Source organism: Rhinatrema bivittatum, chromosome 1, assembly GCF_901001135.1.
Source record: "Rhinatrema bivittatum chromosome 1, aRhiBiv1.1, whole genome shotgun sequence".
Lineage (NCBI taxonomy): Eukaryota > Metazoa > Chordata > Amphibia > Gymnophiona > Rhinatrematidae > Rhinatrema > Rhinatrema bivittatum.
In genome coordinates this window covers 772867537-772883581 of record NC_042615.1, presented here as the reverse complement: position 1 = coordinate 772883581, position 16045 = coordinate 772867537, and the positions used below count along the sequence as shown (strand labels likewise).

At 45.5% G+C, this 16045-nt stretch overlaps 1 protein-coding gene across 4 annotated transcripts in view; it reads left to right on the top strand.

Moving 5' to 3' along the window:
* The window catches only part of POLI (DNA polymerase iota), a 112473-nt gene that overhangs the window by 50260 nt on the left and 46168 nt on the right, over window positions 1–16045 (top strand). For all 4 annotated transcript variants that reach the window (XM_029579924.1, XM_029579932.1, XM_029579918.1 and 1 more), the window contains one exon: window positions 12822–12913. In XM_029579924.1, the coding sequence (XP_029435784.1) occupies window positions 12822–12913 (92 nt within the window). The remainder of the gene's footprint in view (window positions 1–12821; window positions 12914–16045) is intronic.

The window sequence follows — 16045 nt, the reverse complement described above, 5'->3', positions numbered from 1 at the left end:
CACAAACTCCCGGAGGACAAGCCTAAGGGGATTCAGAGCTTTCTCCCCACCTGCTCTCATTTTCAGGGGCAAAGGCATTTTTGCCAGAGCAGGACTCCAGGGCCAAGCCAGCGGCAATCCTCGGGAGGTCCCAACCCTGGACTCAGTCCTTTCGTGGACACAGAAGAAGCCGAGATGGGGCTAGCCAGGGTTCCTCGGATCCAAGTCCTCTCAATGAGAGACGGCCAACCCGTTCCTGTGCCCCAGTGATCAGTGGCCGGCTGGCACTTTTTTTTTACGAGGAATGGGTCAAAATCACATTGTACCAGTAGGTTGTAAAGATCATAGAACACTGCTATGTTAGAGTTTGCTTGGCCTCTGCGGGATCTCTTTATGGTCTCTCCATGTGGCGCTCTATTCAAAAGAGAGGTCGTTCAACAGACAATCCAGCATTTGTTTACCCTGGGAGCCATCGTTCCTGTCCCCCAGGCAGAGTAGGGGACTGGCCACCATTCCATTTATTTCGTGGAACCGAAGAAGGAAAGTTCCTCCGTTCCATTCTGGACCTGAAGCAGGTGAACGGTACCCTCAAAGTCCCACACTTTCGCATGGAGACCCTATGATCTGTCATAACGGCCCTGCGACGGGGGGAGTTTTTGGATCTGATGGAGGCATACCTGCACATAGGGTTTCGCAGAGATCATCAGAAGTTTCTCAGTTTCATGATCCTTGGAAAGCACTTCCTGTTTTGCGCTCTTCCTTTAGGTCTGGCTACAGCTTCACGCACGTTCACCAAGGTAATGGTTGTGGTGGCGGCGGGACGAGAAGGGATATTGATTCACCCGTACCTGGATGACTGGCTCATTCGCATGAAGTCAGAGGAGCTCTGCCACCTTACCTTCTCCTTCACCTTCATCCTTCTCAGTTACTGGATTTCTTAGTAGCAAGATTTGATACCCGAGTGGGAAAGGTCTTTCTGGTGGAGGAACAAATTTTGAAGTTGCAGTCTCAAATTCAAAATCTGTTGGTGGCTGCGGTGTCCAGGGTCTGTGATTATTTGCAGGTCCTGGGCTCCATGGCGTCTTCTCTGGAACTGATTCCATGGATATTTATTCATATAAGACCTTTGAAGAGAGCGTTGCTATCCCATTGGGACCCGATGTCGCAAGAGTTCCAGTTGACCTTATGGCTTACAGAGTCCGCCACATCCAGTCTTGGTTGGTGGCTCATCCACAAACACTTGAGGCATGGTGTGGATCTCGAGGTGCCTCAGTGGGTAATAGTAACCACGGATGCCAGCCTCTCCAGTTGAAGGGGGGGGGGTGTCAGTCCCAATCGGCTCAAGGATTTTGGTTGGAGGAAGAGGCACAGTGGTCCCATGACAGCTCCCACTCTCCTGGGTCTAACCTTTGGCAGCTCAGAAAATCCAGCCATTTTGTTCCCTCTCAGACCCTGGATTATCTGGGGGCTCAGTTTGACACGCTGGAGGGAAGAGTGTTTCTCACGGAAGAGAGGTTGCTGAAGTTGCAGATCAGATTTGACACCTGTTAGCCCCAAGGTCTGGAACTATTTGCAAGACCCTGGGCTGTATGGTATCAACTTTGGAACCGGTGCCTTGAGCATTTGCGTATATGTGGTCTCTTTAGAGGGCTCTTCTCTCCCAGGGGAATCTGTTATTGGAGGAGTTTCATCTTCTTCTTCCACTCAAGGGGGAAGGCAGAGATAGTCTTTCATGGTGTCTTATTTGTGCCAGTCTGGAGAGTGGTGTAGAATTAGAAGTTCTGGATTGGATGATAGTCATCACCGATGTCAGCCTTTTGGGCTGGGGAACAGTGTCGGGATCAGTCGCTGCAGAGCTAATAGTCGAAGAAAGAGGTGTCATGGTCTATTAGTCGATTAGAGACGAGAGCGGTGTGTTACGCTTTACTTGCCTTTCCACCATGGTTACGTGACCAAGTGGTGCGGGTCCTGTCAGACAATGCAATGACAGTGGCTTATATCAACCAACAGGGAGAAACCCAGAGTTGGGCGGTGGCTCAGAAGGCCAAGGAGTTGATTCTCTGAGCAGAGCAGCACCTAGAGTAGCTAGTGGTGTTTCACATCGCTGGGATAGACAGTGTTCAGGCGGATTTTCACAGTCTGTTGAAGCTAGACCCCAGAGTGTGGGAACTGTGCATCTCATTCACCAGAAATGGGAATAGCCTCGTGTGCTTAATGGCAACCAAACAGAATGCCAAGGCGTCTTGTTCTTATAGCTACCAGAGAGAGCACGGGGCAGAAGGCATCGATGCTCTAGTTCTATCATGGCCTCAAGGCGTTCTTATTTATCTTTTTCCTCCATGGCCTCTGGTGGAGGCCATGGAGGATACAGCGGATAGAGAAACATCTGGGCAACGTGATTCTGGTGGCTCCTGAGTGGCCATGTTGACCATGGTTCGCAGAACTCATCAACATGGCCATGGCTGAATCACTGAGGTTCGGCCATGGCTGAATCTTCTCCATCATGGCCCAATGTTTTTAGATCAGGCGGCTCACTTCTGTCTTGTAGCCTGGCATTTGAACGGAGATGGCTGAGACAGAAGAGAGATCCTAAGAAAGATATTACCACCTTATTGCAGGCAGGCAATCTTCCATATCCTTAGTGTATGCAAGGATTTGGAGGGTGTTTGAGTCCTGGAGTACAGTTAATGGGGTGCAGCGCATTCAGGCTACAGTGTTTATTTTGACTGTTCTATAAGAGGGTTTGATCAAGAGTCTGGCCTTTAATTCTCTGAGAGTAAGTTAGCAACCTTGGGTTATCTTTGAGATAAGGTACAGTGATATCCTCTGTCTACGCATCCAGATATCATGATGTTTTCTTTGGGGAGGGAAGGCGTGAAGAATTTGCATCCTCTGGTGAGAAAGATCTGTCCGTCTTGGAATCCTAATCTGGTGCTTAGAGGAATGAGCGAGTCTCCATTTGAACCACTGAGGAGGGCAACCATAAAGGACTTGGTTCTTAAGTGGATTTTCTGGTGTCTATTTGTTCAGCTAGGAGAATCTCGGAGCTCCAGGCTTTATCGTGTTGAGATCTTTTTGATTTAAGAGTCGGGGGTATCGTTATGCACTGTACCTTTCTTTCTGCCAAAGGTGATTTCAGTGTTCTATTATAGACTGTGGAACTTCCGGTCTTTCTGGGTTTGGATTCATCCATGCCTCACGCGAGAGAACTTAGGCTTTTGGATGTGAGGCATACTTTATTGAGATATCTAAAGGTTACTAATAATTTCCGGAGATCAGATCACTTCTTTATACTGTGGAGTGATCTAGAGAAGGGGTGTAAGGCATCTAAGGCTGCAATTGCACGTTGGCTAAAGGAGGCATTTGGCTCGACTTAGATATAGAAGAGTCATCCTGTGCCTGAGGGATTAAGGGCTCACTCGACACATTCTCAGGCAACCTTTTGGGCTGAGTCACAACAGGTGTCTCCACAGGAGATTTGCAGGGCTGCTACTTGGAAATCGTTGTATACTTTTGCTAGACATCACTTGAATGTTGGGGCTCTGGCTTGCATGTGTTTTGATGTGGCTGTTCTGAGAGTGGGACTTTTCAGGTCCCATCTTGTTTATGGAAGCTTAGGTACATCCCAAGAGTCTGGACTATTCTGGATCAGGAACATAGAAGGAAAATTGGTTCTTACTTGCTAATTTTCGTTCCTGGAATACCACAGATCAGGCCAGAGACCCGCCAGTTGGGAGGGGGTTAGTCTGCCACTTGTACTGATGGTTTGTTTATAATGCAGAATTGTTGGTGGTTGTCCATGCTGTTTATTTTCTTATTTTCTGGGAATGAGTTTTCATTTGGTTGCAAATTCACCTTCCTCCTGCTCATTGTGGGAGTTTGCATTCAAGGTTCTTAGTGTTGACCTGTTCCCAAGCCAAGATGATATCAATTCTGAGGAACTGTAGATGGCACACTAGGTTATGTAGCAGTGTCAGTGAAACTTTCTCTGTCTCCATCTGCTGGCAGTAATGCAAAACAGAGTCTGGACTGTTCTGTGGTATTCTTGGAATGAAAATTAGCAAGTAAGAACCAATTGTCTTTTATCCTGCTATCTAGTGGCTGCTGGTTAAAATATGGGCAGGCTGTGGGCAGATCAGGGTGGCACCACTTATCCGGTTAAGTTATCCAGATAAGTTATACCTGCCAAAAAGCAGGTTTAATTTAGACGGATATAACTAAAGATTCACTTAATAACACATACTAAAGATAAAAGGAAATGGATACCTCGAAGCAAAAAGAAGCAGCACAAAAGACACCCCTCGGCAATTGCAAAAGAACTCCAACCACCAACTCTAAGCAACTCCTAACACCACCAAGCACGTGGCCCTGGAAAGAGCTGTCTTTTATTACCCTGCAAAGAGTGTCCCAGAATATTTAATGGATATCTAGGCACACCAGTTATACCGCAGTTGGCCCATGTCACTTTTACCAGCCATGTAGGAAGTCTGAGCATTTTTTTTTTTTAAATTAGTGCCAATTTTAATGCCTGTTTTTCTCACGGTTTTCTGCCTCAGGGCCTTAATGTGCATTTTTGGTGTGTGTTTTTAATGTAGGACTCATTTGCATACTATAGACCAGTGAGCCTGACTTCAGTGCTGGGAAAAATTGTAGAAACTATTCTTAAGAACAAAATCACAGGACATATAGATAGACATGATTTAATTGGACACAGCCAGCATGGATTTACTCAAGGCAAATTTTGCCTCACAAACCTGCTAATTTATTTTTTTCTGAAGAGGTTAATAAACATGTGGTTAAAGGTGAACCGGTAGATTTAGTGAATTTGGATTCTCAAAAGGCATTACATAAAGTCCCCCATGCCAGACTCCTAAAAAAGTTAAAAAGATTCATGGGATAAGAGAGAATGTCCTTTTGAGACTTATAAACTGACTAAAATATTGGAACCTGAGAGTAGGATTAAACGGTCAGTTTTCTCAGTGGAGAAATATAAACAGTGGGGTGCCTCAGAGATCTGTACTGGTACCAGTGCTTTTTAATATATTTAAAAATGATTTGGAATGGGGAACAAGTAAGGTGATGAAATTTATAGATGACAAAATACATTAGAGTTGTTAAATCATAAGTGGATTGTAATAAATTGCAGGAGGACTTTGTGAGACTGGAAGACTGGACATCCAAATGGTAGACGAAATTTAATGTGGACAAGTGCAATGTGATGGACATAGGGTAACGTATTGTACATTGTAGTTAGACTATGTTAGATTCCATATTGGGAGTTATCGCCCAGGAAAAAGATCTGGGCATCATTGGTTCATTGTGCTGTAGCAGTCAAAAAAGCAAATAGAATGTTAGGAATTATTAGGAAGGGAATGGTGAATAAAACAGAGAATATCATAGTACCTCTGTATGGTTCCATAGTGAGACTGCACCTTGAGTACTGTGTGCAGTTCTGGTCATCGCATCTCAAAAAAGATATAGTTGTACTGGAAAGGTTTCAGAGAAGAGAGTCCAAAATAATAAAGGGGATAGAATGACTTCCTTATGAGGAAAGGCTAAAGAAACTAGGCCTGTTCAGCTTGGAGAAAAGATGGCCGAGGGGGGGATATGATATAGAAACATAGAAACATAGAAATGACGGCAGAAGAAGACCAAATGGCCCATCCAGTCTGCCCAGCAAGCTTCCCTCATTTCTTCTCTCATACTTATCTGTTTCTCTTAGCTCTTGGTTCTAATTCCCTTCCACCCCCACCATTAATGTAGAGAGCGGGTGATGGAGCTGCATCCAAGTGAAATATCTAGCTTGAGTAGTTAGAGGTAGTAGGGGTAGTAACCGCCGCAATAAGCAAGCTACACCCATGCTTATTTGTTTTTACCCAGATTATGTTATACAGCCCTTATTGGTTGTTTATCTTCTCCCCTGCCGTTGAAGCAGGGAGCTATGCTGGATATGCGTGAGGTATCAGTTTTTTTCTTCTCCCCCTGCCGTTGAAGCAGAGAGCTATGCTGGATATGCATTGAAAGTGAAGTATCAGGCACATTTGGTTTGGGGTAGTAACCGCCGTAACAAGCCAGCTACTCCCCGCTTTGTGAGTGTGAATCCTTTTTTCTTCTCCCCTGCTGTTTAAGCAGAGAGCTCTGCTGGATGTGTGAAGTAACAGTTTTTCTTTTCCCCTGCTGTTGAAGCAGAGAACTATGCTGGATATGCATTGAAGTGAAGTATAAGAATGGAGTGATCAAGCTAGTTGAAAGGCATCAGGAATAGAGGAAGGTGGAGGTAGTAATTTGGATATTTGGTTTGGGGTAGTAACCGCCGTAACAAGCCAGCTACTCCTGTCTTTGTGAGTGCAAATCCTTTTTTCCACATTTCCTCTTGCTGTTGAAGCTTAGAGTGATGTTGGAGTCACAGTAACCATGTGTATGTTTATTGAATAAGGGTATTGTCTCCAGGCAGTAGCCATCATTCTGGCGAGTCACCCACTCTTCATTGGCGGCCTCTTGACTTTATGGATCCACAGTGTTTATCCCACGCCCCTTTGAAGTCCTTCACAGTTCTGGTCTTCACCACTTCCTCCGGAAGGGCATTCCAGGCATCCACCACCCTCTCCGTGAAGAAATACTTCCTGACATTGGTTCTGAATCTTCCTCCCTGGAGCTTCAAATCGTGACCCCTGGTTCTGCTGGATCATTAAAACCTTTCAAGTATCTGAAAGTCTGTATCATATCACCTCTGCTCCTCCTTTCCTCCAGGGTGTACATATTTAGATTCTTCAATCTCTCCTCGTACGTCATGCGATGAAGATCCTCCACCTTCCTGGTCGCCCTTCTCTGTACCGCTTCCATCTTGTCTTTGTCTTTTTGTAGATACGGTCTCCAGAACTGAACACAGTACTCCAGGTGAGGCCTCACCAAGGACCTGTACAAGGGAATAATCACTTCCCTTTTCTTACTCGATATTCCTCTCTCTATGCAGCCCAGCATTCTTCTGGCTTTTGCTATCGCCTTGTCGCATTGTTTTCGCAGACTTCATATCATTAGACACTATCACCCCAAGGTCCCTCTCCTGCTCCGTGCACGTCAGCCTTTCCCCCCCCATCGAATACAGTTCATTTGGATTTCCGCTCCCCATATGCATGACTTTGCACTTCTTGGCATTGAATCTCAGCTGCCATATCTTCGACCACTCTTCCAGTTTCCTTAGATCCCGTCTCATTCCCTCCACTCCTTCCGGCGTGTCCACTCTGTTGCAGATCTTAGTGTCATCCGCAAAAAGACAAACCTTACCTTCTATCCCGTCCGCAATGTCGCTCACAAAGATATTGAACAGGACCGGTCCCAACACCGATCCTTGCGGTACACCACTTAAAACCGCTCTCTCTTCAGAGAAGGTTCCGTTTACCGTCACACATTGTCTTCTGTCCGTCAACCAATTTGCAATCCAGGTCACCACCTTGTCACTCACTCCCAAGCTTCTCGTTTTATTCACCAGTCTCCTGTGCGGAACCGTATCAAAAGCTTTGCTGAAATCCAAGTATATGACATCGAGCGCTCTTCCTTGGTCCAATTCCTTGGTTACCCAGTCAAAAAAGTCAATCAGATTTGTCTGACAGGATCTTCCCCTGGTGAATCCATGTTGCCTCTGGTCCATCAATTCTCCGGACTGTAGATAGTTCACTATTCTCTCTTTCAGCAGAGACTCCATTACTTTTCCCACCACCGAAGTGAGGCTAACCGGCCTGTAGTTGCCAGCCTCCTCCCTGTTCCCACTCTTGTGAAGCGGGACCACCACCGCTCTTCTCCAGTCTCTCGGCACCACTCCCGTTTCTAGGGATCTATTGAACAGGTCACACAGCGGACCCGCCAGAACATCTCTGAGCTCCCTCAATATCCTTGGATGAATCCCATCAGGCCCCATGGCTTTGTCCACTTTCAGGTTCTTTAGCTCTTCCCACACATTTTCTACTGTAAAAGGATTTTCATCTATTCCACTTCCCTCCAGTTTCTTGTTGTGTAGAGATGGTCCTTCTCCAGGGTCTTCTTTAGTGAACACAGAGCTGAAGTATTCGTTTAATATTTCTGCCATTTCTTCGTCTGTCTCCACACATTGATCATTACCACCTTTCAATTTCACTATACCACTTTGGACCTTTCTCTTTTCGCTGATGTATCTGAAAAATGTTTTGTCACCATTTTTTATCTCCTTGGCAATCCTCTCTTCTGCTTGATTTTTTGCCAACTTGATAAACGTCTATAAAATCATGAGAGGACTATAATGGGTACATGTGAATTGGTTATTTTACTTTCAGATAATACAAGGACTAGGGGGGCACTCTGTGAAGTTAGCAAGTAGCACATTTAAAACAAATTGAAGAAAATTCTTTTTCACTCATTGCACAATTAAATTCTGGAATTAATTGCCAGATGATGTGGTTAAGGCAGTTAGCATAGCTGTGTTTAAAAAAAGATTTGGACAAGTTCCTGGAGGAGAAGTTCATCAACTGCTATTAATAAAATTGACTTGGGGAATTGCCACTGTTCAGCTTGGAGAAGAGACGACTGAGGGGGGATATGATAGAGGTGTTTAAAATCATGAGAGGTCTAGATGTGAATCGGTTATTTACTCTTTCAGATAGTAGAAAGACTAGGGGGCACTCCATCAAGTTAGCATGGGGCACATTTAAAACTAGTCGGAGAATGTTCTTTTTTACTCAACGCACAATTAAACTCTGGAATTTGTTGCCAGAGGATGTGGTTAGTGCAGTTAGTATAGCTGTGTTTAAAAAAGGATTGGATAAGTTCTTGGAGGAGAAGTCCATTACCTGCTATTAAGTTCACTTAGAGAATAGCCGCTGCCATTAGCAATGGTTACATGGAATAGACTTAGTTTTTGGGTACTTGCCAGGTTCTTATGGCCTGGATTGGCCACTGTTGGAAACAGGATGCTGGGCTTGATGGACCCTTGGTCTGACCCAGTATGGCATTTTCTTATGTTCTTAATGGCAATTTATTTACTGTTTGGATTTATTTACTGTTTGGATATTGCCAGGTACTTGTATCCTGGATTGGCCACTGTTGGAAACAGTTGCTGGGCTTGATGGACCCTCAGTCTGACCCAGTATGGCAACTTCTTATGTTCTTGTATACCATTATGTAATAACATCGAGCAAGGCTGCTGATTAAACTACTCGTGGTATTAAAAATCAACGCTAAAAAATAGTGCTGATTTTGGAGTGGGTTTTATTGCATCGACCTCAGTGTGTTCTAATCTAGCTCCTGTAATATTGTTTCCCCCTCCTCTCCTGTGGGGAACAAGAGGGGAGAGGGTGATCATGAAGCAGACACTGCAGAGCAAAGGACCCAAAGAGCAGTTGAATTAGCACAAGTTTGAAGCTTGTGAGCAGCGGGATCAATTGTCAAGGCTTCAACTTTGGCTAAATTAATTCATCCCCCTTTTGGGTCTGTTATCTAGGGTTTAATTTCTGGTGGAACATCCCAGAACAGCATTCTGCCACCTTTTTTTTGGGACCCATAGAAGCAAGAGTAGAGCTGGTAGTGTAAATCAGTTCTGGCTCTCCTGTGGAAATGGAATAGAGCCAGTAGCAGGATGAATCATTTCTGGCCCCACAGCCCCTGGAGGAAACAAAGCATAGCAGAGAACGTGTAAGTGGTTTACCCCTGAAACAAGGGTGGCCTTGATTTTTGTGTGATTTTTTTTTTTTTTTTTTTAGCACAATTGAGGAGACTGTGAGGGAGAATAGCCAAGGTCAAATATACATGGAATGGATCCCTGCCAGCCCCACTACTTCTGCTATTACTGGTGTGTTGATTTACTGGCCCCACTACTGCTTACTGTACTGGCTTCCTGAGTCTCATCGTTTCTTCCCCTGATGAACACACTAGTGGAGGAGGAAGTGGCAAGAGAGTGAGGGGATGTGGGGTAGGGTATTGAATATGGAGGCAAAGAAGACACATCAGGCAGGTTTCATGGCAGGCAGGAAAAGGGGTGAGCCCTCACGAGGGTCCTCTTTTTATTGTGCATACATTCAAAAGCAGATGATGTGTCATCACGTGATTGGCTCCTCTCCACATAGCAACAGACGTATCACCACACTATTGGCTTGGCTCAGGGGGGGTGTACGGATCATTTCATTGTCTGCTGAATCCTATACCTCCTGTCTTTGTCCTGCCTCTGACTAGGGAACACCCAGCCCTTCTTTCAGGCTATCAGGGTTAATTATAAGTCAGAGAAATACATGACAGTCAGGTATCCTCTCCTAGGCAGAGAGGCTTAAGCACAAGTGATGCTTTATTCAGCGCAAAGGTCAGGGAGAAGGGAAGTTAGTGTTAAACCCTGAAATGGCTTACTGGCAAAGCTCATAATTCCCACAGTAGGGAGAGTTGTTGATGAAATGGAAGGAAAGGGAATTGGAGCGAGGGGCTGTGGGAAAGCAAAAGAGTAAGTGATCAGGTTGGAGGGGCTGTAGGTTTTATAGAGGAGAGTGTGAGTGAGGGAATCAAAGGTGGTGTTGGATGATACAAAATTATTCAGAGTAGTTAAATCACAAGCGGAATGTGATACATTACAGGAGGACCTTGCAAGACTGGAAGATTGGGCATCCAAATGGCAGATGAAATTTAATGTGGACAAGTGCAAAGTGTTGCATTTAGGGAAAAATAACCCTTGCTGTAGTTACACGATGTTAGGTTCCATATTAGGAGCTACCACCCAGGAAAAAGATATAGGCATCATAGTGGACAATACTTTAAAATCGTCGGCCCAGTGTGCTGCAGCAGTCAAAAAAGCAAACAGAATGTTAGGAATTATTAGGAAGGGAATGGTTAATAGAATGGAAAATGTCATAATGCCTCTGTATCGCTCCATGGTGAGACCGCACCTTGAATACTGTGTACAATTCTGGTCGCCACATCTCAAAAAAGATATAGTTGCGATGGAGAAGGTACAGAGAAGGGCAACCAAAATGATAGAGGGGGTGGAACAGCTCCCCTATGAGGAAAGGCTGAAGAGGTTAGGGCTGTTCAGCTTGGAGAAGAGACGGCTGAGGGGGGATATGATAGAGGTGTTTAAGATCATGAGAGATCTTGAATGAGTAGATGTGACTTGATTATTTACACTTTCGAATAATAGAAGGACTAGGGGGCATTCCAGAGAAAATTCTTTTTCACTCAACGCACAATAAAGCTCTGGAATTTTTGTTGCCAGAGGATGTGGTTAGTGCAGTTAGTGTAGCTGGGTTCAAAAAAGGTTTGGATAAGTTCTTGGATGTCACACCCCATCATGTTAGAACCCGGACGCCGTAGCCCTTAACTCCCCTGTTTAGCTCTACTTTACATCTATCTACACCCATGTTTAATAAGTCGGTTGTAATTTCCGACTCTGTTTTGATTGTTAATTTTATTTATTTGTTATTTTGACTCTGTTATTGACTCTGTTTATTGACTCTTATTTGATTTTGTAATAATTTTAATTTTAAGTTTAACCTTTAAGTTGTCCCCAGCTCCATCCAAAAGTTCCCAGCATAATCTATAAGTTCTCATGTTGTTTGACCTGTGACTTGTTACCTCTTGTCTGACACAATGTTCGATTGTTCGATGTTTATTGTTCGATATAATTTCCTACTTTGGTTATATGTAAACCGACTTGATTTGTACCAGTACATGAACATCGGTATATAAAAGCTCCTAAATAAATAAATAAGTAAATAAGTCCATTAACGGCTATTAATCAATTATACTTAGGGAATAGCCACTGCTATTAATTGCATCAGCAGCATGGGATCTTCTTAGTGTTTGGGTAATTGCCAGGTTCTTGTGGCCTGGTTTAGCCTCTGTTGGAAACAGGATGCTGGGCTTGATGGACCCTTGGTCTGACCCAGCATGGCAATTTTTTATCTTCTTATGTTCTTATCTGAGGTGATCGGAGGGGGGTTGGAAAGAGTGTATGAGGGGAGGGGATAGGAGAGGGCGAGTGAGGAGAGCATACAATATTGCTGTCTTACTTCCTTCCTCAAGGAGGCAGCGAGCAGACCATGCTTATGGATTCTAGGTGTTCCCCCCCCCCCCCCACCAGTCCAAGAAGGCTGAGGAGAGTGGGCAGTACACAGCAGTCTTCCCACATCCTCCAAGGCTGAGAAGAGCCAGCTGATTTTGATTTAGATTAGGCCTGGCTAAGGAGGGGGAGGATGAGACTTGCTAGAGAAGGTAATTTTTCAGTGGGATGGGGATCAAGGACTATAGGAATGAGACTTGGGGGCCCTACGAGCACTGGGGGATTCATTTGGGAGAATGGAGGACCAGGATCCCCAGAGCAGAGAGAAGGAAAAGGGAAGAGAGAGGATTTCTTTTTACCACCTTCTTCCTCACCCTTACGCCAGTGATCCTCCTTACCCCAGTGATCCTAGCAGTCCTCATCCCCCAGCCTCCTTCGCCCACCAGTGCTCATCAAGTTGAAGAATGTCTGGGGCTTGAGCACTGGTGGGGGGTTGAGGTTGGGGGATCACTGGGTTAAGGAAGAAAAGTGGGAAGAGCATGTTCATGCATGTGTACGTAAGAGAGAGACAGTATATTTGAGAGAGAGAGAAGAAGTTCACATTGGCCCTGCCCTTACCCCTCATATAGGTCACTCCCTGCTCCACTTTCCCCTTCTCAGTTCCACAGTTCCTCTTCCTTTTTGTCTACAAATTAAGCCCTGGGTGTGTTGGTATAAATATGATCATAGAGCAGAGAACTTCTAAATTCTAATCTGATATTAGAGTTTGAATACTTTATCTGTGGCCAGTGTGTGTGGATTAATGTCCATTCATTTGCATATATTTTTGCTATAGTCTCTTAGTGATGAAGATTCCTTTAAAAAGTGTTCCACAGAAGCTGAAGTCAAGAAGAAAATTGAGGAACTACTAATACCCCTTTTAGAAAGGTGAGTGCAGAGTTACTCTTACAGCCAGTCTGCTTCATAACCCCCAGCTTTCGTGTTTTGCCTAAGGCTCTTCTATAATATAAACCATTCTGAATTGTAATGTTGTAAGGTGAGCTTAAAAGGCACAATATGGAGCTTGTTTGCCTTCATCTGAGAAATGTTCTTGTAGAAGATTATATATCTTGTAGTATGCTATTGTTTTATCATGTTATACTATACATGCTGGTCATTCTCAGACAGAAACCTCAGTTCCCCTTATCCCCCAGTAAACTGTTCCCTTTGGACTCTCCCAAAGACTTCATCAGCTGATGCAAATCCTCTGCAAACAAAAGCCTTCCTTTAAAAGGCAGATTACATAGCTGGGATTTGGATCACAGGTTCACCAACAAATTGCACAACCATAAAAGCCTGGTGGATGCATGCAACAAATCATACAGCACATCTACCACATAGGCCACTCCTGCCTCCAAGCACGTGTATTGCCCTAGACTGAGCATCCCAGTAGAAGCCTACACCTGTGCTTTCTGAACCCAGCACAGACAAGCCTGCTGCATCAGGCTGCCACACTGCAGCCCGAGGCTCAAGATAGACACCTCAAACATTTGCTTTAGCTGAATTTCCAGAGTGTTTCTGACAGCAGACAGGTTGTTGAAGGTGCAGGTGACGTGTCTTTGAGCCTGTTGATGCCGAAGGTCTGGGATTACTTGTAAGTGCTAGACTCCATGGCCTCGACTATGAACTTGATTCCCTGGGCCTTTGCTCACTTGCGTCCTTTACAGAAAGGCGCTTTTGTCCAGGTGGAATTCATTGTCCGAGGAGTATCATCTGCTGTTACCTCTTCTACGAGGATCCAAGTCCAGTCTTTTGTGTTGGCTGTCAAGGGCCAACTGGGAAAAAGGAGTAGACTTGGAGGCCCCAAACTGGGCGGTGGTGACCACAGATGCCAGCCTCAAGGGTTGGGGAGCGGTGTGCCTGTGACAGTTGGCCCAGCATCTTTGGTCAGCGGCAGAGGCATCCTGGTCAATCAATTGCCTGGAGTTGAGAGCGGTGCACAGAGCCCTGGAGGTGTTCCTGTCTTTGGTACAGGGACGCACAGACCAGTGTTCGAGTGTTTTTGGATAATGCGACAACGGCGGCATACATCAACCGGCAAGGAGGGACCAGGAGTCCTGCAGTGGCCCAGGAGACGCAGCTGTTTGTGTGGGCGGAACGCCATCTTGAGAGGATTGCGGCCTCGTTCATCGCAGGATTGGACAACATGCAGGCAGATTTCCTCAGTAGGCAGCAGCTAAATCCGGGGGAGTGGGAGCTGTCCCCAGAAGCCTGGAATTCACATTTTGGGTGTTCCCCAGTTGGACCTTATGGCGATGTGGGCCAATGCAAAGACGTCAAGGGTTTTCAGTTGCAGGAGGGAGTCCGGTTCGGTTGGTCTAGATACTCTGGTGTGTCCCTGGCAACCAGGATTTTTCTGTATGTGCTTCCTCCGTGGCCTCTCATCGGTTGTGTTCTGCGGTGCATAGAGTTGTATCCAAGGATGGTAGTGCTGGTGGCACCAGAGTGGCCACAATGATCATGGTTTGCAGATCTTGTGCATCTTGTAGTAGAGGGTCCTGTCAGGTTGACTCATCTGCCGCGCTTGCTTCGGCAGGGCCCCCATATTTTCGGATCGGGAGGATCACTTTGGTCTCGCGGCTTGGCTTTTCAGAGGAGGCGGTTTGCAGTTGAAAGGCTATTCAAAACTGGTTATTTCCACACTCCTCCAGGCTCGGAGACCTCTACGTCTCTGTTTTATGCCAGGGTCTGGAGGGTCTTTGAATCGTGATGTCTACTTCGGAAAATGGATCCTTTATCTGTGGACGTTCCTCAGATCTTAGCCTTTTTGCAGGAGGGTTTTTGTCTAGGGTTTGACCTTTAGCTCCCTCCGTGTTCAGGAATCCACTTTGGGTTCCCTTAGGGGCAAGTTGCGGGGGAGATCTTTGGCCTCTCATCCTGTTGTGGCTCATTTCCGGAAGGAAGTCGAGCATTTGCGGCCTCCAGTTCAGAAGTTGTGACCAGATTGGAATCTCAATTTGGTTTTGCGGGTACTCTGTGGAACGCCTTTCGAGCCTTTGAGAAGGGCGATATTGAAGGACCTGACGTTGAAGACAGTGTTTCTGGTAGCCATTTGTTCTGCCAGGCAGATTTCGGAATTGAAGATGCTGTCGTGCAGAGTTCCTTTTCTGCATATTTCTAATGTTGGGGTCACATTGTGTACAGTCCCCTCTTTCTTACGGAAGGTGGTGTCCTCTTTTCATGGGAATCGGATGGTGGAGTTGCCGGCCTTTCCGGAGTGGTCTAAGGATTCCTCGCAGGAGAGAGACTTGCATCTTTTGGATGTGTGACGCACTCGGTTGTGGTGTTTGGAAGTCATAAATTCCTTTCTCAGTGGTTGAAGGAGAACAATTGCTCTGCCTGTGTTTCTAAGGGTCGTCAAATACCGGTGGCTGTGAAAGCACATTCTACTAGAGCGTGAGTGGCTTCTTGGGCGGATTGTCAATTGCTTTCTCTATAGGAGTTTTGCTGTGCGGCGACGTAGTCTTCTCTTCACACTTCTACAAAACATTACCGCTCAGATGTGCGGGTGTCAGAGGAGACTTTTTTGGGGAAAGTGTGTTGTGTGTGGGTCTTTAGAGTTCCCTCCCAGAATAAGAGGGGCTTGGGTATATTCCACTTGTCTGGACTGAATCGGGGTATGAACAGGAAAGGAAAATTTGATTCTTACCTGCTAATTTTTGTTCCTGAAGTACCACGGATCATTCCAGAGACCCGTCCCCATATTTCAAAAGACTTCCTCGCTTCTGGATATTGCTGAGCTGATATGTGATATGTTCAGAGTAATGAGAAGTGTACATAGTTTTTAGATGTGCGTTCTGACAGGTTAAGAGGGCCTAGTTGTTTTTTTTTTCAGGGGGCTCCAACCTTTAAGTATCTGTTCGCCCCAGGTTTATTGGGGTTTGTTAAGGTAGACATCTTGGCTTGAGTACAGGTGAATACTGAGGGACTGCAGGTGGCACTCTCAATTATGTATCACTGCCTCAAAGCTTTGTTCTCTGCCTCCATCTCCTGGTAGGGATGCATAAACCCACTTGTCTG